General features: G+C 40.9%; 1 protein-coding gene across 2 annotated transcripts; it reads left to right on the top strand.

Annotated features, from left to right (window-relative positions):
• The first annotated feature begins 1,031 nt into the window (after nt 1-1,031).
• Nucleotides 1,032-15,422, top strand: LOC121318211 (choline kinase alpha-like). Of its 2 annotated transcripts, none has more exons than XM_041254645.1 (11): nt 1,032-2,014; nt 3,501-3,609; nt 4,029-4,142; nt 4,866-4,999; nt 5,471-5,575; nt 8,217-8,275; nt 10,729-10,816; nt 11,112-11,220; nt 11,771-11,877; nt 12,068-12,149; nt 14,484-15,422. In XM_041254645.1, the coding sequence occupies exons 1-11, from the start codon at nt 1,488-1,490 to the stop codon at nt 14,538-14,540; spliced, it is 1,491 nt and encodes a 496-aa protein (XP_041110579.1). In that variant the 5' UTR covers nt 1,032-1,487; the 3' UTR covers nt 14,541-15,422. The 2 variants fall into 2 exon arrangements, with proteins under 2 accessions (XP_041110579.1, XP_041110580.1); XM_041254646.1 differs by lacking the exon at nt 1,032-2,014 and adding an exon at nt 2,983-3,125.
• The last annotated feature ends 8,623 nt before the right edge of the window (nt 15,423-24,045 follow it).

Genomic DNA, 24,045 nt, shown 5'->3' with positions numbered 1-24,045 from the left:
TGAAAGCCGGTAGAGTTAACATTCATTGAATTAAACTCTGTAAACTGATACACAATTATTTTAAGGAGTTTGCGTCTCTTTCCAGGGTGCAGACTCAGTTACTAGAGAGCAGGGAGCTTGCCTAAGGACCAAGGTAAGGTAAAGTTGTTAACTACATGATTCGATCAGCAGTTCATACAGTACACCTAAATGCAAAAGCTATCCATCGCTCAGGTGCGCATTTTACCTATGCAAAATAAAGTATACTAAGACGTAATGTTTAATGTGCACACCACATGAGTGACGTGGTGTAATACGAATCGCTGCAGCCAGCGGGGGAGTTGTGCAAAAATGTGTGATATCTGCATCTAAAAAGACAGATTGAAGTAAATAAGGAATCAATAACTACCGCCCGTTTGAAATTGCAGCAATAATGAGCACAGAGCTGGTAGTTAAAACGGAGAATGTTAGTCTGAAATAGCAAAATAAACCCGGCCACGTCTTACCTTCCAATCTGCGCGCCTTCGTTTGACAGATGACGTCAGTAAACCGGTACTTCTCAGTGGATACCTTCACGTGTCCTTACACTCACTCAGTGACTGTGTGCGGAAGTAAAGTGTTGTTTTCAATTGGACAATGCGGGTGTATGTCACATCTCAACTCCTCTGTTGTCTAAAACACAGGTTTTCCTCCAATCTCTGCTGTCACTGCAGACGGTGCAGAATGAGATGTGCGATTTCAGTTAACCACTGAAGTGACTACGTGCATACTTCATCGTATATTGATCTATGTGTGCAGTATTTATTGCAGAATCCACTGCACCAGGCGTCAACCTTGCACAACACAAAGCTGCTGTCGTGGTTTAACTAGCAAAAATACAAGAGAACCTTGACAGTACCCCGCCCTGCGTGTTTTCAACACAACGCCATCTGTGACACACCAGGGGCATGTTTAAAATGACTTAGCGTGCCTAAGCGTGCTGAACTTGTCCACGAGCGCTTCGCAACATCAGAACCACTGATCTATAAACATGTTTTCCTCTATTTGCCACGCCCACTTTTCTACTCTCGCCTTTCTTTTTCCTGGTTGCAATTCGTGGACATTATTACCTTGTTCATTATTGGATGTGTCTAAAGCTCCCACAGGAATAATGATTGGCTAAGAGTGACAGTTGTTTTTGCGTTTTTTTAATTTATTTTTGTGTCACTATTATGAGGAGGTATAAACTGCATGCGTGTGAAATTGTCAATGCTGAGGTCGTTAGTTTAGTACACGCAGATAAATACTGTAGTTTATAAGGATAGCTACCGAAGAATAGGAACGAAACAAAGAACATAACATCATCTACAATTGTTGTATAGCGGATACCAAGGAGAGCTTACAGAATACTTATTCGCTGTTATTATTTACTTTATTTTTTTTATATTGACAATTTAATAATTATCTAAAGTTTGAGTTTAATTTGAATACACGCTAGTGTTGATGTTGATTAAAAATAAAAACGCTGTATGAATAAAAACAAAAGACATTTCGTAGAGATTAATTTGAATTCGTTACTTCTGTGCTTAAATCTGATAGGTATTTCAGTATACATTGTTAAGAAAATTCAGGAGTACAGCACCGGTAACTTAATTTCAATCAGGTTTCTGCAAAATATGCAATCTGCTGGTGCTGCTGGACAACTCACTTTTAGCACCAGTGATGGGAGCCTTGTTAATTCAGTTAGAAATGCTTGCAGAAACAGGTTAAATTTAGAACTGAATGCAGAGGACCCAGATTCCATTGTGTCTCTGGTGGGTGATTCTCGGCGATGTGAAAGAGTGGATCCAGGTCATTTGAAGGCCTCCGGTCCAAGGGCTGGCAATGCTGACGGTTCCTGTGTGGAAGATGACTCAGAAGACGAGCCGCACAAGGATGGGCGAACCGAGGAGGTGGACAGGGATACGAAACTTAGGGCATACGCCTGGTGTAAAGGATTCCTGTCTGGATCATGGAAACTCGTTTCTGAAGATGATTTTCAAATTGGTATTATCAGGTATTTTTAAAATATATTTTCCTCATAATACTAATTCAACAGACCCGTATGGTTGGTAGTTTATAATGAGTATTTGTATAAGAAGACGTAGTGTGCTGTAATGTACAAATAATTTTTTTTTTTTTTTTTTAAGAAAGGTTTCAAATCGGGATAAATCATGCCCGCGGGGTGGAATACATTCAACCACACCACTGTGAGCCTTATAGTATAAGCACAAGTGAACATGACAACTAATCCTTGTTCTGATCCCTTGCTATACAATTATGCATAACATGGGATTGACTTACTACTTTAGCAAAGTATGTTGAATGTCTTCCTGTACTGCAAAGAGAGTGTTTCCAGGGCTCCATGCTACAGTGGCAGAAAACAGTATATGATCAAAACTCTGAAGTGTTGTCTGTTCTCCTTGTACATTCAATATTCCCTGTGTAGTTTATCACATATTCTAGGAAAAAAAAAAAAAAAAAAAAAAAAGTATTTTTACCCCTTGGACAAAAATCAAGCTGCACATAACTTGTTATCTTTTCTGTTTTGGTAATTTTCTATTAATTTACTAGGTGATAACCAAATATAAACTATACCAACAAAGTCCAGGTTTGTGGTCTCCTGGCTCCTCTGCATTGCAGTGTCTGGAGTAGATTTATATGTATATATATTTTATGATTTTAATTTTTTTAGCTGCTGTGTTGGACTGATTACCCCCTCATCCCTTACTTGGATTGTCCAGTCATGCAGTCTGAATTTAATCTTCCATTTATTGGTAACTCATAGCTGTCAGCTCATATTTGGTATTCATAGTGGTGGCAGGAAACTCTTTAGTACGTTATTATAACAGCATAGCCTACTTGTTTAACTTACTTCAGATTGTGAGTACGATCAATTCTGTGGTATGTTTGAAAAGATAAAGCAGACCTAACCTTTGATCAGGTTTTAATTGATTAGTGCAATGTGGAGTGTTGTAATTGGACTTTATTCCATAACAAATGTCGTGTAAACACTGTAAAGAAAGCTATGAAGAGGTAAAGTCATGTGGAGCAAAATGTCAATGGTATTTAGACACAAGCAACACTGGACACCTGCTTCCACTCAATGCATCAGGGAGCTCGGCATTGTAGGAGACCACTCTTTTTTTTTTTTTTTTTTTTTTGTCAAATCAGTGTAACCACATAACTACATATCTTAATTTGAAGTCTGGTATTCATTATAAGCCAGTTTGTGTTAGATGAACTTTATGAGACTATAAAATATCTGATATCTCGTACTTCTAGACCCTACATTTTTATTAATGGGGATCTTTGAATACAGAACTGTTTCAGACTGGATTCATTGTGTGGCTAAATAGTGAATTGTTATGAACAGCAAACTAAAGGCATACATTTGTTTTAAAAGTGAGTGCATCATTCGGCTAGATCACTTTGTAATTTCCAGAAGGAGATATCTGTGTAAATTGACATGCTGACTTTGATCTTCAATTTGTCTCCTTTAGTGGTGGATTAAGTAACCTGCTATACCTGTGCTCTCTACCAGACCACGTGCTCAGTGTTGGAGAGGAGCCTCGTGAGGTTCTGCTGAGAGTTTATGGAGCTATTTTACAGGTAAACATCATCATCATGTTTGCAGTTCTTTAAGAAATTAATAGAGGTGTGGAAAGGATATCAGTTAGGCGTATACTGTATAACCCATAATGTCTAGCAAATGTTAAGTTTCTACCACGTGAGCCATTTTTTTTTTTACTTTTGCATGTAGTGGCACATCGCCTACGTCAACTAAAGCAGGTCCTGAACATGGTTTTAATACTTAACTTATTTACTTTACTGGTGAAAAATGACATCCCTTTAATGACATCCTTTCTTCCAAGAAAAAAAATATCACAAATATTAGGTGCCTCTCCAGATTAACCATCATGCATTAATTGTTGTCAGGTGATTGTCTAGACCCCAATGTACATGTTAATAATAATACTTATTACACCTAACCAAAAACTAATACACCTCCCATTTGTTTTCATGTCTAGGGGGTCGATTCCCTTGTTCAGGAGAGTGTGATGTTTGCAATCCTAGCAGAACGGGCGCTGGGACCGAGGCTCTATGGGATCTTCCCTGAGGGGCGGCTGGAGCAGTACATTCCGGTATGAAACCGTACGCTTCCTGACTGTCACACTTGGATAAGAACTCACAAATATAAATTTTTTATATGTTAAGCAACTTCCATAGCAAACACATAAACTACAATTGTTTTTAGATTTCTTAAGGCCGATTTACACTGGACGAAAAATCACCACATTAACAGCTGGTTTCGATATTTTTACTGAAATTTAGTCCTGTTCGAATCGTCAATTTCTTTTTATCCCAGGTCATTTTCTAAGAGGTTCTCTGATTTTTTTTGTAATTTATTTTTTAAATCACCTGCGAATCGACCATGTCAGTGTTATAATTGATGTAAGCATTTCCACAGTATTCACCTAAAAGAAATACCAGCCAAATCAGGGACGGGCAAAAATGCAAAACATAAAATGGCGACTCTTAAAAAATGGATGCTTTGAACGGTGCATTGGAAGATATGTATGGAAATACATATCACTCAGAGGATAAAATGGTTATTCTAGCCTGTGGAAAAGAAGGTACACCAAAATTAGTTATTTACACCTGGTTCGTCACAACATCGCATTTCATTTTTAATTTACCAACTTTCCTTGATGAACACTAATCCATGTCTGGGAGGTTACTAGACATCCTCTGCTTTTGAGCACCTCTGAGGACACCGGAGTTCTAGTCCCTAATCATGCTTTACATCTGCTTTCCCCTCTACGCAGGGTTATTTATGTCATATTCCTCTTTTTGTGCATTTCCAGAGTAGTCGGTTATTGACAGAGCAGCTACGAGTTCCTGATCTCTCCGCGGAGATTGCTGTGAAGGTGTCCCGATTCCATGGGATGGTCATGCCCTTCAACAAGGAGCCCAAGTGGCTGTTTGGGACCATGGAGAGGTGTGACATCCATACTTCGCAGTAATAGTGTCTGCTAATTCCCTTCTCCTTCAGCATCAGTGGAATACTTATTGGCTGCTTTTCAATATAACCCACCACTTGAAATTGTTAAAATAATTATGTTGGCATATTTTATCATCTGTCAAACCTTTAAAATATATAGAAACATCACGTTATATTTATGTATTGTAAATGTACAATAGACATTTCTCCTATGTGTCACAGATACTCGAATGTTTTTTTTATTTTTTTTATTTTGTTTTTATTAAACAAGTATCCAGAAACATAAGAATAACAGTACAAATAGCTATAGAAAGCCAAATGTTACACAGAATGGATCATCCATATGGAGATGTAATATCTACAAAAAGGGCAGTTCAGTGTGAGATGTAATAGCCAATAAAATTTAGAAGGTGCATAGTATAGAGCTTGTTGTTTTATAAATATAATTATTATTAATATGATCCCCAGGTATATGAAACAGATTTTGACATTGAAATTTACCAAAGAAGCCCATTTGAAAAAGTTCAACAAACTGATGAAGTACAACCTGCCTGCAGAGATGGAGAGCCTGAGGTAAGCTGGGAATGGTAGTAAACTTATGAGGAAGAGGGTTCCTGTAAGGAGTCAAACTGATGGAAACACAACATCTATTATCTGGTGGAGGCGAGTGTGTGTACACAATTTGTTTTTCATATATCTAGAGAACCAGCTCTTCATGGAACTTGCCAAGGATCTTTTTATATATCTAGGGCTCTTCATTTTTGTTTTTTATTTTTGGTCACGTGATGTCCCTTTTAAAGTTATATTGAGCCAACTCTGTTTCTTAATTAAACTCATGGAAAAGCGTTGATTGTGAAACAAGATCACTTTTATTTTTTGTCCCCTAACTTGAATGAGACTATGATTCTGTTTCATTGATAATGTAAAAAAAAAAAAAAGGTAGCTCGTTATTTTTAAATCAAACCGAACACAAACACCGAGTTCTGTTCTCGAGTTCCTGGGTGTAAAGAGGAAACTGGCCTGGTCATGGGATCTGAGGACACCCACTGAAACTTCGGTTCTTCTGAGTTGTGTGCGAAATTGCTGCGTTGATGGGGCAAAGCAATAATTGGACATTCCAAATTGGGGAGAAAATCTAAGTAAAACAATTGGGTACTCTTAAATTTAAAAAATCACATTTTGACATGTATATGTGCGGAATAAACAACAAGAAGTGTTGAATCTGAAAGTAATTCAACCTTTCTGGTACCGGTAGGCATGAGAAAATGTGGATTATTTTTCTTACCAATTCAACAGTCACACTTGAGTTGTTTAAAACATTTCTTCCTAATTTGATACTTGTTTCCATAACGAGATTCAGTTGAGTATTAATTTGGTAATTGGATTTGGTTTTCGCGCCTTTGTTACGCTTAGTTCAAACTGTTAAAATGTTTGTCTCTCACTTTGCAGCAATGTTGTCATGAGTTTGAGTTTGAAGTCCCACTTTACTCAGACACAAATGTCTGTTGTAAGTGAAGATAGTAGCTTGGACTGTGTTTTGGATGTAGAACATGAAAGTGGCATTAGAAAAATAGAAATGCAAAAAACAAAGGCATGTGAACCAGGAACAGAAAGGAAAGTTGATAGTGAAACAGATGCAGACCTAAATATCATTGCAACCAATCAGTTTTCGAGGAATAACACCTAAGTGGGCTGAAAGCTTGTTTTAATAATGGTTAAAGCCAGGAATGAAAAGCAAAAGCTGAGTTTAAATCCAACGTCCGCATAATTGATGGAGTTTTACAAACTGATTGATGAAATTGCTTTTGTTACTGAAAAAAAGGTGAAATGTAATTCTTGCTGTTTAAACAGGGAATGAAAAACTACATCTCCCAGAATGCCATATCCAAGACCACTGATTCACTGACAATCAGTTAAACCTAATACACCTGGTCGTAATTTGTCAGGTATAAAAGGACAGGTTTCAAAGACAATAGTTGACTGTGGGAAGGTAAGGAACTGTGTTTAGACCTGAATATGGTGTATGTAAAAAAAAAAAAAAAAAAAAAAAAAAAAAACAAAGTACATTAAATCTGTAATTTGTGTGTTTAAAGCCAGTAAACCAGATTAGTGTTTTGACTAAAGGTACCAGTTGTAGGGATCCAGTTGTTTAGCTAGCGCTCCAAAACATGAGTTAGGGTTTATTTTTGTTTTGTACTGTTTGTTAAAATAAGCCATGTTCCCACTGGAAAAGAGACACTGTGGAAAAATAAACATTGTGTAATAAACAGGCATGTATCGTCCTGTTTAAACCCATCCTTTGTTGTCAAGCATGCTTTATCCACCAAAGACAGTGTTAGTTATACTGTAAATAAAGAAGCTTTGTCACAATTTGTAATTATGAAAAAAAAAAAAAGCTTTACATTGTTAATGCATAATTGTATTACCCTACTTCTAGCAAACAATATGAAATGCTAAATTGAAATCGCAAGCCCTTTTCTAATGTTACGTTTGGAATGTATAATACTAATTAACTAATTGTTGAATTGTTCTGACTTGCTGTGGTTTCTTTGACGAAGCCACCGATTTCTGTGGATTCATAGCACTAAACTGTATCAATCAAAAGATCAAAGGGTGGCGTCACAGAAATGTTTTAACCGTTAGATAAGGGTCTCACTGATCATCTTTTTCATGTTACTGATGGCTATAATATTGAATTTACCACCATGGCCAGTTAATGATGTGCATGTTTTTCTTTATACATGAAAACTAAGTCTCTTGATTTTTCTTGTGATAGGTGGTACACCCTAAAGCAGTGGTTCCCAACCCTGGTCCTGGGGACCCCCTGTGTCTCCTGGTTTTCATTCCAACTGAGCTCTCAGTTACTTAACTAGAGCCTTAATTGAACTGATAATTTTCTTAGTGAGACCTTTTTAATTGTTTTCAGCTCTTGAACAGTTGCAGATTTCAAGTTTGCTGTAACATTTTGTAAGTAACTTGAACTCTGCAACTGTTTCAGTTCAACAAAGGGTCTAGTTAAGTAATTGAGAGCTCAATTAGAATAAAAAGCAGCAGACACAGGGGGTTCTCAGGACCAAGGTTGGGATCCACTGCTCCAAAGCCATCTATGTGACACTGGTGTCAACATAGTAGTCAAAAGTTTATGAATGTGGTGACTTTTTTTTCACTTTCTTCTCTTAAATTAATTTGTTAATTTTTTTGTTTTTAATTGCAGAGCTCTTCTTGAGTCAACTTCTTCTCCAGTGGTTTTCTGTCATAATGATGTGCAAGAAGGTAATAAAAGAGAAACACATAATATAGTAGCTTAGTTACTTGGCAGGCAGGAATCACATCGTCTATTCTTTGCTGCAGTTATTGAATTGTTATATGTGGGGGAACCAGAATGTGTTTGTTCTAAAACCTGCAAAGTGAGGCAGCTAAGAATGCAGGCATTAATTGTTTTGTGCTTGCTGTTAGTCTAATAAATCAGCTGTGTCAGTGGGAGGAGCAATGTGCAAACCAGCCAAGAGTCCCTGACATTCTCTAAAAGCGTCCCACTGACTGTATAGCCAGCATCCAACCGAAAACATTCATGTTTTGCCCATTTTGCAAAAGCGGCAAATGTTTCTCCAAAAGAATGCATTTCTTCTACAACAATACTGTTTTTGTTAGGAATTAATATTCACAACTGAAATATTGGGAAAGACACTGGAGTAAAAAGTCTGGTGGTAGAAAGGTCCAAAATAATGACATGTGTACTGAACAAAAATATAAACGCAACATGTAAAGTGTTGGTCCCATGTTTCATGAGCTGAAATAAAAGATCCCAGGAATTTTCCATACACACAAAAAGCTTATTTCTCTAAAATTTTGTGAACAAATTTGTTTATATCCATGTTAGTTATCATTTCTCCTTTGCCAGGATAATCCATCCACCCGACAGGTGTGGCATATCAAGAAGCTGATTAAACAGCATGATCATTACACAGGTACACCTTGTGCTGGGGACAATAAAAGGCCACTCTAAAATGTGCAGTTTTGTCACACAACACATGCCACAGATGTCTCAAGTTTTGAGGGAGCGTGCAGTTGGCATGCTGACTACAGGAATGTCCACCAGAGCTGTTGCCAGAGAACTGAATGTTCATTTCTCTACCATAAGCCGCCCTCAACGTCGTTTTAGAGAATTTGGCAGTACGTCCAACCGGCCTCACAACCGCAGACCATGTGTAACTACGCCAACCCAGGACCTCCACATCCGGCTTCTTCACCTGCGGGATCGTCTGAGACCAGCCACCCGGACAGCTGATGAAACTGTGGGTTTGCACAACCAAAGAATTTCTGCACAAACTGTCAGACACTGTCTCAGGGAAGCTCAGCTGCATGCTTGTCGTCCTCACCAGGGTCTTGACCTGACTGCAGTTCGGCGTCGTAACCAACTTCAGTTGGCAAATGCTCACCTTTGATGGCCACAGTTTCAACTGTACCGGGCAGATGGCAGACAGTGTGTATGGTGCCGTGTGGGCGAGCGGTTTGCTGACGTCAACGTTGTCAACAGAGTGCCCCATTGAGGCGGTGGGACTATGGTATGGGCAGGCATAAGCTAAGGACAACGAACACAATTGCATTTTATCAGTGGCAATTTGAATGCACAGAGATACCATGATGAGATCCTGAGACCCACTGTCATGCCATTCATCCGCTGCCATCACCTCATGTTTCAGCATGATAGTGCATGGCCTCATGTCGCAAAGATCTGTATACAATTCCTGGAAGCTGAAAATGTCTTCCATGGCCTGTGTACTCACCAGACATGTCACCCATTGAGCATGTTTGGGATGCTCTGGATCGACTTGTACGACAGCGTGTTCCAGTTCCCGCCAATATCCAGCAACTTCACACAGCCATTGAGGAGAAGTGGTACAACATTCCACAGGCCACAATCAACAGCCTGATCAACTCTATGCAAAGGAGATGTGTCACGCTGCATGAGGCAAATGGTGGTCACACCAGATACTGACTGCTTTTCTGATCCACGCCCCTACCTTTTTTTTAAGGTATCTGTGACCAACAGATGCATATCTGTATTCCCAGTGATGTGAAAACAATAGATTAGGGCCTAATGAAGTTATTTCAATTGACTGATTTCCTTATATGAACTGTAACTCAGTAAAATCTTTGAAATTGTTGCATGTTGCGTTTATATTTTTGTTCAGTGTATGATCTAGCAAAATAATGTCATGTATGATCTAGCAAAACAGTGTCATGTATGATCTAGCGAATGGTCAGGATCTTCAACCCTGGACCTTAAGTATCCCTGGCAGTCTTTTCTTTTTTTTGCCTTATTTTCTTTTTATTTATTTTTAAAATTTGTATTGCAGTCTGGTGATGAATACAGCCTCTTAGTAATCAATGTAGTGACACACTGTTTAAAGTCTTATGTGCAGTGGAAAACAATGTATATTCAAAACAACATTTAGTTTCTGTTTGAAACTAAAGCTTGGGCCATTGGGGGATACATACTTGTGTGAGCATTGTGTAAAAAGTAAACATCAAAGCTATTATTTTTAAATTTAATAAACATTTTTAAAATGCTTTATTCTATTCTGTTTCCTCACAGTACATACAATTTTCTCAGCCCTTTATTCTAACTTGGCTGGAGTCACTGTTAAGACTATAGATGTAAAGAAATGAGTTTTGACTGCATAGATTTTCTTTTTATCTTTAATATTTCAATTTCATTCCAGGTAACATCCTTATGCTGGCTGATCAAGATCCTTCTTCCAAAGAAAAACTTATGCTCATAGACTTTGAATACAGCAGCTATAATTACAGGTGAAAATAAATAACTTTTTTTAATGTTTTCATACAATAACAAACCCACAAAATCTATAGAGCCCAGTAATATAATAAAGGGGCACATTGTGTGGGAAGGAGATCATTAGAGAGGGAAAAGAGGTATGAAATATGTGTGCAAACAGGTAGGGTGCAACATTTTGCTTTATCGGGTGGTTACATCTAGGAATGTATCAGCTGGGTGTTCATCATAATAAAAGAAAATAACAAATCAGAAAAGCCCTATGTATCTCTTGATCTTTGTACTAAAGCAAGCTTTTGTGTATGTTTTCAGGGGTTTTGATATTGGCAACCATTTCTGTGAGTGGATTTACGATTATACCTACAACCAGTGGCCCTTTTTCAAAGCTACTCTGGAGAACTACCCAAGCAGAGAGCAACAGGCAAGATACTCAAAAAATACTTTTGCTTTGGTGTAACATAGAGCATATGACATGGAAAACCGCGACATACGATATTTTTGTCATTGGCTGATGTGCTGATAACAAGCCTTTGGTTGAGTCAGTGAGCTTACTAGTCACAAATTAATAAAGACATTTAAAACTAATACATTTTCTATAAATAAAATATCCGTAACAATATTGTAGCTCCCCAGTGATATGAAGGTACTTACGGTAATCTTACTACTTTTGACAAGGCATTATTGGAGCAGGCAGAATGGAGCTTGACTTTCTGAGATCTACAGATACTTTAAATGTACTGCAAATGTTTCATTTTCATTTATTTATTTTTTACTTGAAGTATGTAACATGAAAATGTGGAATACATATTTCATTTTTAAATAGTTATATTTTCCATTGCTTCCCTTCCCTTGTGTATGGGTTTAGGTGCGTGTGTGTGGCAATTGAGATAGGATCCTGTATAAAACATTACAAGGATCTTACTATATATGGTGTTGACATTATCAGTCATTTGTATTTTGCTCTTCTCTAGTTGCATTTCCTTCGCCACTATTTGTCTGAATTTTCTGGGATTAAGGGAGATGTAGAACATGACGATCGAGCAAAGATTGAAGAAGAAATGATTATTGAAACTAACAGGTAAAGACCTCTTCACGTGTAAGTTGACATGACAATAGTTCCCCTTTATGTCTGTTGTAATGGTCATTGTGGTAAATTGAGGGTTCACTTTGGAAGAGACTAATGTATGTGCTTACTCACCAACCAATAATTTACGCAGTGACTTGTGGGAAAAAAAGTGTAATTAATTGTGTGTAATTCTTTGCTTTAGATTTGCATTGGCATCCCACTTCTTGTGGGGTTTATGGTCCATTATACAAGCTAAATTGTCTACAATAGAGTTTGGATACATGGTAAGTACCTGAATTCTTTATTTTAATTACTATTTGTTTATATTCTTTCCACCCATCACCCAATATCCTGTGCATATATTCAGCTGGGGGAAGGAAACTGTCATTCCAAGGAAGGAATCATTTGCATTATAACACCATCATTCCTAACCAATCCAAGCGCAAATAGATAGGCTTTTACTAGCCATATCAACATATTACTCAACCAATTGAAACTAACAAAGATAATCCTAGATATATTTTTTCTATTTTGAATAAACTAGTTAATCCTCCTTGTAATAATTCTGCTGCCACAGTCTCTTGCAACAACTTTGACTATTTCCATAGTAAAATTATACACATCAGAAATCAAATTTCACAGATATCTTTGGTGATGAAAGACTTAACCCCAGTAGAACCTACCAGACCTGTCCTGGTTATTTTTTTATTTCTTCTCTCCGATGACGTTAATAGGTTTAAATGATATATTCATGCACATTAAACCTACTACCTGCATTCTTCATTGTATTCCAGCTAAAATATTGAAATAACTATTTTTTTTCTCTTAATACCTGTATTCTTAATTTTATTAATGGTTCACTTTCTTCTGGGCTAGTTCCATCGGCTCTTAAGGTCGCTGTCATAAAGCCAATGATCAAGAAACATAACTTGGATCCAACAATTCTACATAATTATAGGCCTATTTAAAACCTTCCTTTTCTTGCAAAGATATTAGAAAGGGTAGCTGCAAATCAACTGCATCAATTTTTGACACAAAACAACATCTATGAAAAATTTCCGTCTGGTTTTCACCATGCACAGTACTGAGACAGCTCTCGTTAGAGTATTAAATGATCTATTAATTGGCACTGACTCTAGTTACTTATCAGTTTTAATTTTATTAGATTTAAGTGCTGCTTTTGATACCGTGGATCACTCGATCTTAATCAAATCGCCTGCAAAATGTGTGTGTTTATCTGGAGTTGTTCTATCCTGATTCAAGTCTTATCTTTCTGATAGGTCTCAATTTGTTTAAATTGGGAATGAAAAATCTGCATTGTCTGAATTAGTTTGAGGTGTTCCACAGGGCTCTGTTTTAGATCCTTTATTATTTTCCATTTATATGCTTCCTCTGGGTGATGTTATAAGCAAGCATGGAGTCAGTTTTATTTCTTTCCTGACTCTCGTCAGTGATTTGTTTTAGCCCTCAGAGGGTGCTGTTGTCCGTGGCCTGACTTTCAACAATGATAGACAGGACCATGGAAATACCAATCCTGGTAATTAAACCAGTTGCGGGCGCACTCGCAGGTGCTCAAATAATAAATGGAAAAACAAAAAGAGAAAGAAAAAGGGAAAATAGAACACTGTAATAAAACTACAAACAAAAGGTCATCGTCCTACACTCCCACTTGAGGTTTTGTTAGTGGGTTCATCAAACCAGCTAGATAAGCCTGAATCATTTGGCCTGGATTTCAGCAGACTACCTTCTGAACCTTCTGAACCTGAAACCTACTCTTTCATTTGAGAAACATCAAAAACATTACAAAATTGTCTTTTTATCATTTGAGAAATATTGCACAAAAAAAACAAAAAACAAAACTTGGACCTATAATCTCTACATCTGACGCTGCAAGACTAGTACATGCCTTTGTATCCTCCAGAATTGATTATTGCAATGCCTTATTTTCTGGCATCCCAAAATGTCTCATTTGCAACTGGTTTGTTATAGCGCTCCCAAACTGAGCTGAGACTTTATCTGTTTTTGAGTGAGACTTTTTGTTATAAAAACTCGTCGTAAAACATATTTGTTTGAGCTACATTTTTATATAGACTGTATAGCCAAAATATATATATATATTTATTTATATATATATATATATATATATATATATATATATATATATATATATATATAAATTAGTTACTGGTGTTTGCATTATGTTTCTTAAATTTTTCATCTGACATGTAAAGTGCTTTGAGATACACCTGTATGAAGGGCGCTATACAAATAAACTTTGATTTGATAGCCTGTGAAAGTGTAATGCAATCCATAATCCATTGCATCAGTACTTTTTGATAAAAGTCTTAAGAGCTTTGACAAATTGTTACCCAAGCCCTGGAAAATGCTTGCAACCACTTAATAACATGTTATAAATAAAACCTGTCCCAATTTAAAACATTTAAAAATAAGTTATTAAAGAGATTTTCTATTTTGTAAAGTGTATCCACGCTGTACATTTAAAAACATTGTTGCTTCATATATTTAATGTTTCAGTGCTGTTTTAATATAAAACACAGTAGGACATTGCACTAACCAGTAATTATCATTCATTTGTTTTATCTGTTTTTGTTTTTCAGGATTATGCCCACTCTCGATTTGACGCCTACTTCAAACAGAAAAAACTGTTTGCATAGCAGTTGTATTTATATCTAGGGGACCCTTCAAAAAAGACAGGAATCTGAATTTCAATTTCTAAAGGTAGCCCCCATTCCACTGGATTTATACTCCAGTTCTGTGAATGTATAATCATCAGTCAGGCTTTTCCATTTTTTATTTTTATTTTTTTGCTTCACTGGTGAGTAAATATGAGACGTGCATGTTGAGCTTGTGCACAGCCTGGCTCTAGATCTAACAATAGAGTGAAACATGGAATAAAAAAAAAGCACATTGCTTAAAACAATGTACTATAAAACACAGTGGAAAACAAAGTCTTTTAAAAAAAACTCGCCCACTTAGTAATATAGGAGCCAAGCAAATTAATTTTTAGGCAACATCCATTCATATTTTTTGTAACTGTTAAGTGACTTTTTGTTTGTGTCCTTGTTTATATATCAAGATAAAAATACTGTAAAAAAACAAAACAAAAACAGCACCCTTGATATACTGCAAGCGTAACAACCCTTTTATTTGTGCCATCAGTTATTATCAGCAGGTTGTGCGATGGATGTCCATTTAATTTATAACTTAAACGGCTGCTATTGAGTTTCTTGAAAATCCTTAAAAAAGAGGCTGTCGGTATATTTTATTTATTGTTTGTGTCAATTTAACCATCAGTGCACACTTGCTGACACATAGTCCATACATAATTCTTTTTTGTTGAGTTGTCTGTTGCATTCCCATATTGCATTGAGACTGTTCACAAATAGGGGACCAAGCATTGTAAAAGTTATATCAATCATTATGGGTCCTCTTCACTGCCCTTGATAAACACATTACCTGTATTTGTGTGTGTGCTGCCTGCCTAATGATTCACTGGAATAGTAAAATAACCCTGTACATTACTAGTGCAAAGTTTTTTTTTTTTTTTTTTTGAATTTTAATTATTTCAGCCTAGAATCTCTTCAACTGAGAAAAGGCTTTTTTTTTTTTTTTTTTTTTTTTTGGCTTATTTAAAATTTAAGTCAGTGGTGTTTTCTAATGTTTTCAAAGCCTTGTTTTACACATACAGTAAAACCTTGTTTACACATACAGTAGTTACTGTAGGGCACTTTGTGGATGTACAGCAGCATCGTTGATAACTGTTCATTCATTTAGGTATACTATTGCTTGTTTAATAAAAGCCCAGCATAACCAAAGGCTAGGCTAAGAGCTCGGATGTGATGAGCTTCAATCACAGTATGTCTGTTATCATTCAAGGCAGATTTAATCGCGTGTATTGTGTTGCCCTTCTGATTATCACGTCTGGGGCCTGAACACAATTCAAATATTCCCAGTGACCAATATGACATAGTGTGAAGAAGAAACGACATGGTGAAAAAGTTTCATTCGCTGTTGTGTTGTAGTACATGTAACGTTTAATCGATTCAACTTCACAGTCAAACATTCATTCGTTTTTTATTCAATTAGTACCAATGGCATGAAGCCAAAATTTTGCCCATAATTATAGAAATTATAAAACAAAAACTTAATGGTTTTGGACAATACAATTTTGCTGCTAGCATAATTAGTTTGCAAATAAAAATGACATTTATTTGTTTTAATTTTTTTTGTCTTTGTACCTAATCAGGCATATCATTTTGCCATAAAATGGTCTTATCCTAGATGTAATACTATATAGGTATGTAACAGGGAGAGATCTGTGCTGACTCTGCTGGCGTGTTCACGCGCTGCAGGAAGAGGGCGGCAGTCGCCCAACAACCGCCTGTGAGTCATGGCAGTGACACGGGGAGGTGGGAAAGTGTGAGTGTGGACTTTCCCCCTCTCTGAATGGCCGAGAGGCGGGTCTTGGGTGATTGTCGGTCCTATAAAATAACGCTCTGTTGTTTCCTCAGGTCTGCCCACTTAGACGCGCTAAGGGTGCGGACACTTTGATTCAGGACCGGGAATCAGCGAGACAGAGAGAGAGCGGGGAACCCTTGGGCAGACCCCGGCGTATTGTGAAAGAGCAGGCGAGATAGCCGAGAGAGTAGGACGGTGATCCGGGTCGTGCGGGTAGCGGCGACCGGGATAACGCTGCCGAGTGCAGCACCTTTTATTTGTAGTTTTATTACTGTTTTATTTTCCCTTGTTTTTTTCGCCTTCTGTTTTCATTATTATTTCTTTGAGCACCTGCGAGTGCATTTGCAGGTCGTGTACCAGCTGTGGTATTTCCGTGGTGCTGTCTATCATCGTTGATAGGCAGCCCACGGTCAACAGTGCCCTCTACCGGAGAGAAAAAAAATACAAGGAAAGGAAAAGAGCCGGCCTGAAATAAAACTGGGCATCTGTGTGGTGTTTCCCAAATACACCTGTCTGTCTCCTTGTCAGTGAATTACCCACACCCCTTCCACACGTGGTGTCAGAAGTGGGATTCACTGGCACTGCCCCAAGCAGTGCAGCTATAGAAGGAGCAGACGAGCCATGGATGCTACGCAGTTTGCGGCGATGATGGACCTCCTGCGCCAGACGCTCACCGCAGCAGTGCAGGGGGCGGCAAGACCCGCAGCTCCAGACCCCCAGTTGCAACGCCCCACAAAAATGACGGCCGAGGATCGACCTGACGCCTATTTGGAGGTGTTTGAAGCTATGGCGACCTCGGCCGGGTGGGATCCAGCCCGGTGGGCTAGTTACCTGCTTCCTCAGCTCACGGGGGAGGCGCAAGCAGCAGCGAGAACGCTGTCCCCGGAACGGATGATGGATTACCCCACGCTGAAAACCGTCATCCTTAATCGCGTGGGGGCCACACCGGAGGGGTATCGGAAGAAATTCCGAGAGGAGCAGTTTGCGGTAGGGGAGCACCCACGAGCCATCGCCCACCGTCTGAAGGATTACGCACTGGGTTGGTTGAACCCGGAGCTGAACACCAAAGCCAGGGTGGTGGAGATGATCGTGGTGGAGCGCTTCCTGGAGTGTCTAGCCCCGGGACCTCGGCTGTGGGTCCAGCGGCAGGCACCAGACACGCTGGACCGGGCGGTCGAACTTGCCGAGCAGTACCAGGCAGCGGAACCAACGCCTGCGAAACTGCCCGGGAGGAGTGCGGCTACTGGATCGCCACCTCAACTGGCCCCAGAAAGGGCGAAGGGACTGGGGGGTAGGGGTAGTCCAGGATTTGGTCGGGGGGTGTCGGCGGGAGCTCCCGGCCCGGGAACTGGGGCAGGGTGGGGATACCCACGGGCTGCTGCAGTGTCGGACCGGGGTCTCGCGCGGACGCCTTATCGGCGGGCCCCTTTTATGGCTCCAGTGTTTCCCCCTCTTTCCAAAACTTCGGGGAGAGAAACCAGCCCACCGAGGTGTTGGACGTGCAGGGAGGTGGGCCACCTCTCCCGGGACTGCCCCGTGATGGAGTGTGACCTCAGCCGACCAGGTAAGCACGTTCAATTACCTCAGTCGCTTCAGCACACGGGTTTTGTTATTCCTGTGACAGTGGATGGTACAAAAACCCAGGCTCTCCTGGATTCAGGGTGTGGTCAGTCTCTAGTACAGGAGAGCCTAGTCTCACCGGGGCATAAACGTATATTGGGACGGGTGCATATTAAATGTATTCATGGGGATGTCCGCTCCTATCCCAAGATAAATGTGTGTATGACTATTGGCCAGCAGGTGACGCAGGTGCAGGTAGGATTATGTCCTCGATTGCCGGTACCAGTAGTTCTGGGGCGGGACTGTGAGCAGTTTAAAGATTGGTTGGCTGCTCTGACAGCCCCGTCTTCTTTATTGGCTAAGAAAGAGGAAGTAATTGGAGAGATTTTTCCCTTTCGCGATCCAGAATGGTTTTGCCATAGATTTAAACCCCGTAAAACTAAACGGGAGCGTCGGATCGCTAAGAATGAGGGCTGGCAATGGAGGGAGTCGGAGAAGTTTCAGGTGGGGGCGGTTGGTGAAGAGTCCGGGGGGGAGGTCGCGGAGCCAGCGCAGGCGTCTGGCTCGGCTGCCTCTGCTCGGGACCGACCTGACCCCGAGTTGGAAGCCATGGGAGCTGATTTCTTAGCTCGCTCCCGTGACTTCCGACTCGAGCAAGGGCGTGACGACGTGCTGGGCAGGCTCTTTGACCAAGCAGCGGTGGTTAATGGTCGGGTGGTCGAGCCCAGACGCGCCGCCACGTACCCCCACTTTGAAATTGATCGAGACCTACTGTACCGTGTTGATAAATTACCCCAGACCGGTGAAGTGCGTCATCAGTTGCTCATTCCTCAGCCCTTTAAGGAGGATTTGTTGCAGCTGGCTCACGCTATTCCCCTGTCTGGTCATTTGGGAAGGGATAAAACTAAAGCAAGGCTTGTGTCACGGTTCTTCTGGCTGGGGCTGGATGGCGATGTTAAGCGGTTTTGTGAGCGTTGTGGGGAATGTCAGAAGGCCAGCCCTAGAGCCGTTCCACGAGCCCCTCTGGTGCCTTTGCCCCTAGTGGAAGCTCCGTTTGAGCGTATTGGGATGGACATAGTTGGGCCACTAGAAAGGAGTGCGGCAGGATACACCCACCTACTTGTCATTCTGGATTACGCTACGCGTTATCCAGAGGCAATTCCCCTCCGATCTATGTCCGCTAAGTCTGTTGCCAACGAGCTTGTGAAGGTTTTCTCCCGGGTGGGGATTCCCAAAGAGATACTAACCGATCAAGGCACCAATTTTATGTCCCGGCTAATCCGCGGAACATGTAAGCTTTTGGGAATTAAGACCATTAGGACCTCTGTGTTTCATCCTCAGACAGACGGTTTGGTGGAACGCTTTAATAAGACCCTTAAGAACATGTTGCGCAGATTTATTCGTAGTGATGTGCGTTACTGGGACCAGCTGATTCCTCCCCTTCTCTTTGCGATCAGAGAGGTTCCCCAGGCTTCCACGGGGTTTTCACCATTCGAGCTGCTGTATGGGCGGAGACCCCGGGGCGTGCTCGATCTGGTCAGAGAGATGTGGGAGGAGCAGCAGGACAATTCGACCAATACCGTCCGGTATGTGTTGGACCTGCGCAAACGTCTTGAGTCTGTTGGGAAATGGGCGCATGACAATTTGCAGCAGGCGCAGCACAGACAGGAGACACAATATAACCGAGGAGCCCGGTTGCGCACATTTCAGCCGGGGGATAAGGTACTTCTATTATTACCCAGTTCTGAGTCGAAACTCTTGGCTAAGTGGCAAGGACCCTTTGAGGTTACACGCCAGGTTGGGAAGGTGGACTATGAGATCTGCCAGCCGGAGCGACGGACAGAGAAACACATTTACCATATCAATCTCTTAAAGCCTTGGTTACAGCCAGAGGCGTTGTTAGTGGCGCATGCAGATGACGTCACGGACCTGGGACCTGATCTTTCTGTGTTGGCAAGAAAAGGATCGGTACAGATTGCTGAGAATCTGACACCAACGCAGAAATGTCAGGCTCGCGGTCTGGTGGCGGAGTTTCCTGACGTGTTCTCTTCCGTCCCGGGGCAGACTCGAGTAGCCCATCATCACATTGATATTGAGCCGGGGGCGCTAGTTCGCCAGAGGCCGTACCGTATACCTGAGCGTAAAAGACAGGTAATAAAAGCGGAAATTGACGAAATGCTGAGACTGGGGGTAATAGAAGAGTCCCAAAGTGACTGGAACAGTCCGATCGTTTTAGTCGATAAGCCAGACGGGTCAACTCGATTTTGCATTGATTTCAGACGAATCAATGAGAAATCGAAATTTGACGCTTATCCGATGCCCCGAGTAGATGAGTTGCTGGAGCGTCTAGGCACGGCTCATTTTATGACGACACTGGATTTAACGAAGGGGTACTGGCAGATACCCCTGACTCCGGAATCTAGAGAGAGGACGGCGTTTTCGACTCCCTTCGGGTTGTACCAATTCAGGACCATGCCCTTTGGGTTGCACGGAGCCCCCGCCACTTTCCAGCGGATGATGGATCGCATCTTGCGGCCCCATCAGCAGTACGCCGCTGCTTACATAGATGACGTGGTTATCCACAGTGAGGATTGGCCGAGTCATCTGTGTAAGGTAGCGGCGGTGCTGCAATCCTTGCGGGAGGCGGGGCTCACTGCTAACCCAAAGAAGTGTGCCATTGGGAAGAGTGAGTCGGAGTATTTGGGGTATCGAGTAGGGGGCGGCCAGATCAGACCGCTAGTTGCTAAGGTGAAAGCCTTGGCTGACTGGCCGGTTCCTACAACCAAAACCCAGGTGCGCTCTTTCTTGGGACTAGCGGGCTATTATAGAAAGTTCATCCCGAGTTTCGCTACGCTCGCTGCTCCCTTGACAGACCTCACCCGGAAGGCTGCCCCAAATACGGTTCAGTGGACGGAGTCGTGCCAGAGGGCCTTTCTCGCCTTGAAGCGGAGGCTGTGTAGTAAGCCAGTACTATGCAGCCCGGATTTTGGTAAGAGGTTCACCCTGCAGACGGATGCGTCAGAGACAGGTCTCGGGGCAGTGTTGTCGCAGGAGGTTCGGGGAAGCGAGCACCCAGTCCTGTATATCAGCAGGAAGCTCCTTCCCCGCGAGAAAAATTATAGCACCATCGAGAAGGAGTGTCTCGCGGTAAAATGGGCAGTCGAGTCACTCCGGTACTACCTCCTGGGGCGACACTTCACCCTGGTTACAGATCATGCCCCCTTAGCATGGCTTCACCGGATGAAAGATAGCAATGCCAGAATCACACGGTGGTACTTGGCCTTGCAGCCCTATGCCTTCAGGGTAGTCCACCGAGCAGGAAAGCTGCATCAAAACGCAGACTTTTTCTCTCGGGAAGGCATGGGGGTGTAAGATTTTCGAATGAACCGGTGGTGTCATTCTGAGGGGAAGGATATGTAACAGGGAGAGATCTGTGCTGACTCTGCTGGCGTGTTCACGGGCTGCAGGAAGAGGGCGGAAACGGCGATGAGTCGCCCAACAACCGCCTGTGAGTCATGGCAGTGACACGGGGAGGTGGGAAAGTGTGAGTGTGGACTTTCCCCCTCTCTGAATGGCCGAGAGGCGGGTCTTGGGTGATTGTCGGTCCTATAAAATAACGCTCTGTTGTTTCCTCAGGTCTGCCCACTTAGACGCGCTAAGGGTGCGGACACTTTGATTCAGGACCGGGAATCAGCGAGACAGAGAGAGAGCGGGGAACCCTTGGGCAGACCCCGGCGTATTGTGAAAGAGCAGGCGAGATAGCCGAGAGAGTAGGACGGTGATCCGGGTCGTGCGGGTAGCGGCGACCGGGATAACGCTGCCGAGTGCAGCACCTTTTATTTGTAGTTTTATTACTGTTTTATTTTCCCTTGTTCTTTTCGCCTTCTGTTTTCATTATTATTTCTTTGAGCACCTGCGAGTGCATTTGCAGGTCGTGTACCAGCTGTGGTATTTCCGTGGTGCTGTCTATCATCGTTGATAGGCAGCCCACGGTCAACAGTGCCCTCTACCGGAGAGAAAAAAAATACAAGGAAAGGAAAAGAGCCGGCCTGAAATAAAACTGGGCACCTGTGTGGTGTTTCCCAAATACACCTGTCTGTCTCCTTGTCAGTGAATTACCCACACCCCTTCCACAAGGTATTCCATGTTCATCAGATTGCTTCGCTAAAGGGTTTTAGAGGTAAGTGCTACCTATGGGTACATCTGGATAGCAAAAGTTCAGACAGTCGTAAAGAAAAGACAAATTGGTGATATCAGGCCTATAGCATTCATTATAGAATGTTCTCTTTTTTCAGATATTTGAATCCAAGACTTATTGTCTGGTTTCACTGACCCCTCCCTATTCGCACTGACCTTGGACTGCCTAATGTTAAAGTAGTCAAAAGTATGTGCTTATCAGGGTCTGTGAAACCAGCTATATGGTGTATATGTCTAAATGTTTGATTTGACTCCAGTCTGAATGGCTTGAAAGAGTTGTCGTCTTTGAATGTTAAAGTAGTCAAAAGTATGTGCTTATCAGGGTCTGTGAAACCAGCTATATGGTGTATATGTCTAAATGTTTGATTTGACTCCAGTCTGAATGGCTTGAAAGAGTTGTCGTCTTTGAGAGTTTGTTTGCTCTGCTGCAGTTTTATGCATGTAATTGCAATAATTGGGTTCATAGTAAAGTAATCTTATTCTTAAGTATTTAAGGTCTTTTCCTTAAAGAAAATATGTTTCATTGTATAGATTTATTGAATGCTTTAATAAGCACTGGCATTCTCTTTGCAGTCAATTATTAACTCTACCAAGGTAAAACACTGTCATGAAAAAATTCCAAAACACTGATTGTAGTACAAAAAAACACAACTTTCATCCTTTTCATGAGCTGTTTTCAATCAAAATTCCTAATTTTCATTTTTGCTAAAATCAGACAAGATAGGCTTTATTAGTACATAAACTAGTCTATAATGGGAATAGAATCAACAATTTACAGAGCATGCTGTAGTAGTGTGAACAGGCTGGCTGTAGGTTGACTTCAGACCAGAAAGGAGTACACAGACAGGCAGCACTGGCAGGTGAAACTGAGACGCTGCGGCGCTCAGTGCGTTTATTGCAAATAAAAAGTTTAAACAAAAAAACATCACACAACACTTTGGGCCAAAATAGACAAACAAAACGGACTAACACTAAGCAAACAGTGGACAAATAGACAAACAAACACGGTGAGTCAAAGTAATTGTTCTATTTACTTTTTCTTTTTCTTTTAGTTTTTAATTTTTAATTCTCTCCTCTCCACAACCGTTCTCCACTCACAGAACACAACCCGGAGTGAGTAAAATGTACATCTATATATACTGTTGTGTCGGGATTCAATTACTAAATATTTATTCACTTGAATCCCAACACGTGAACTAGTTTGTGCAACCCTGTGCTCACATATTATTAAATACTTTAAATGAATGTGAAGTGCAATTCCTGTGTCTAAATACAAATATATATTTTAAATCACTTGTGTTACACAGACCCATTTATATCCCATGCACCAATACCTATACAGCAACATTAACACACCACACGCAACAAATAACACAAAATCCACACATGGGGGCGGGGCACACTGCCACAAGTAGTGATGACTTTTTTACAATAATTACAATTGTATTGATGTGTGGTCATAAACCAGAATAAAATAAAATCTGCTACACAAATGATCTGCGGTCAGCAGATGCATTTTTCAGGAGATGAAGACATTGCCTGATGTCCATCCCTGCACACTGTTTCTTTCCAATCAATGATTCTTCCAGCAACAACACATGCGTTTCTTTCCATTCCCATGATTGACATTGAGTAAGAGCACTCGCATGGCTGCAGGAGGGGTCGTTGATGTGGCTACAACCACGGGACCCATTAATAAAAAAAAAAAAAAAAAAACATTTGTTCGAGGAAAGCACAAGGCAAACCTGCTGTCCATATGGCAACCACTGCATGTCATAAGGAAAACTGCCAAGAATGCTTTGTAAATTGTCTTGGTTTCATTCCACAACCCAGATTGTATGAATACATATATATATATATATATATATATATATATATATATATATATATATATATATATATATATATATATATATATATATATATTCTGGATACAACATAGTT

The sequence above is a fragment of the Polyodon spathula genome, chromosome 7, assembly GCF_017654505.1.
Source record: "Polyodon spathula isolate WHYD16114869_AA chromosome 7, ASM1765450v1, whole genome shotgun sequence".
Classification (NCBI taxonomy): Eukaryota; Metazoa; Chordata; class Actinopteri; order Acipenseriformes; family Polyodontidae; genus Polyodon; species Polyodon spathula.
This window is presented reverse-complemented; position numbering and strand designations above follow the sequence as displayed.

Coding starts and splice junctions, on each gene's coding strand:
- LOC121318211 (XM_041254645.1), top strand. CDS start 1,488: ATGAATAAAAACAAAAGACATTTCGTAGAGATTAATTTGAATTCGTTA. Junction 4,143..4,865: donor GGCTGGAGCAGTACATTCCG/GTATGAAACCGT, acceptor GTGCATTTCCAG/AGTAGTCGGTTATTGACAGA. Junction 11,878..12,067: donor ATGATTATTGAAACTAACAG/GTAAAGACCTCT, acceptor TCTTTGCTTTAG/ATTTGCATTGGCATCCCACT.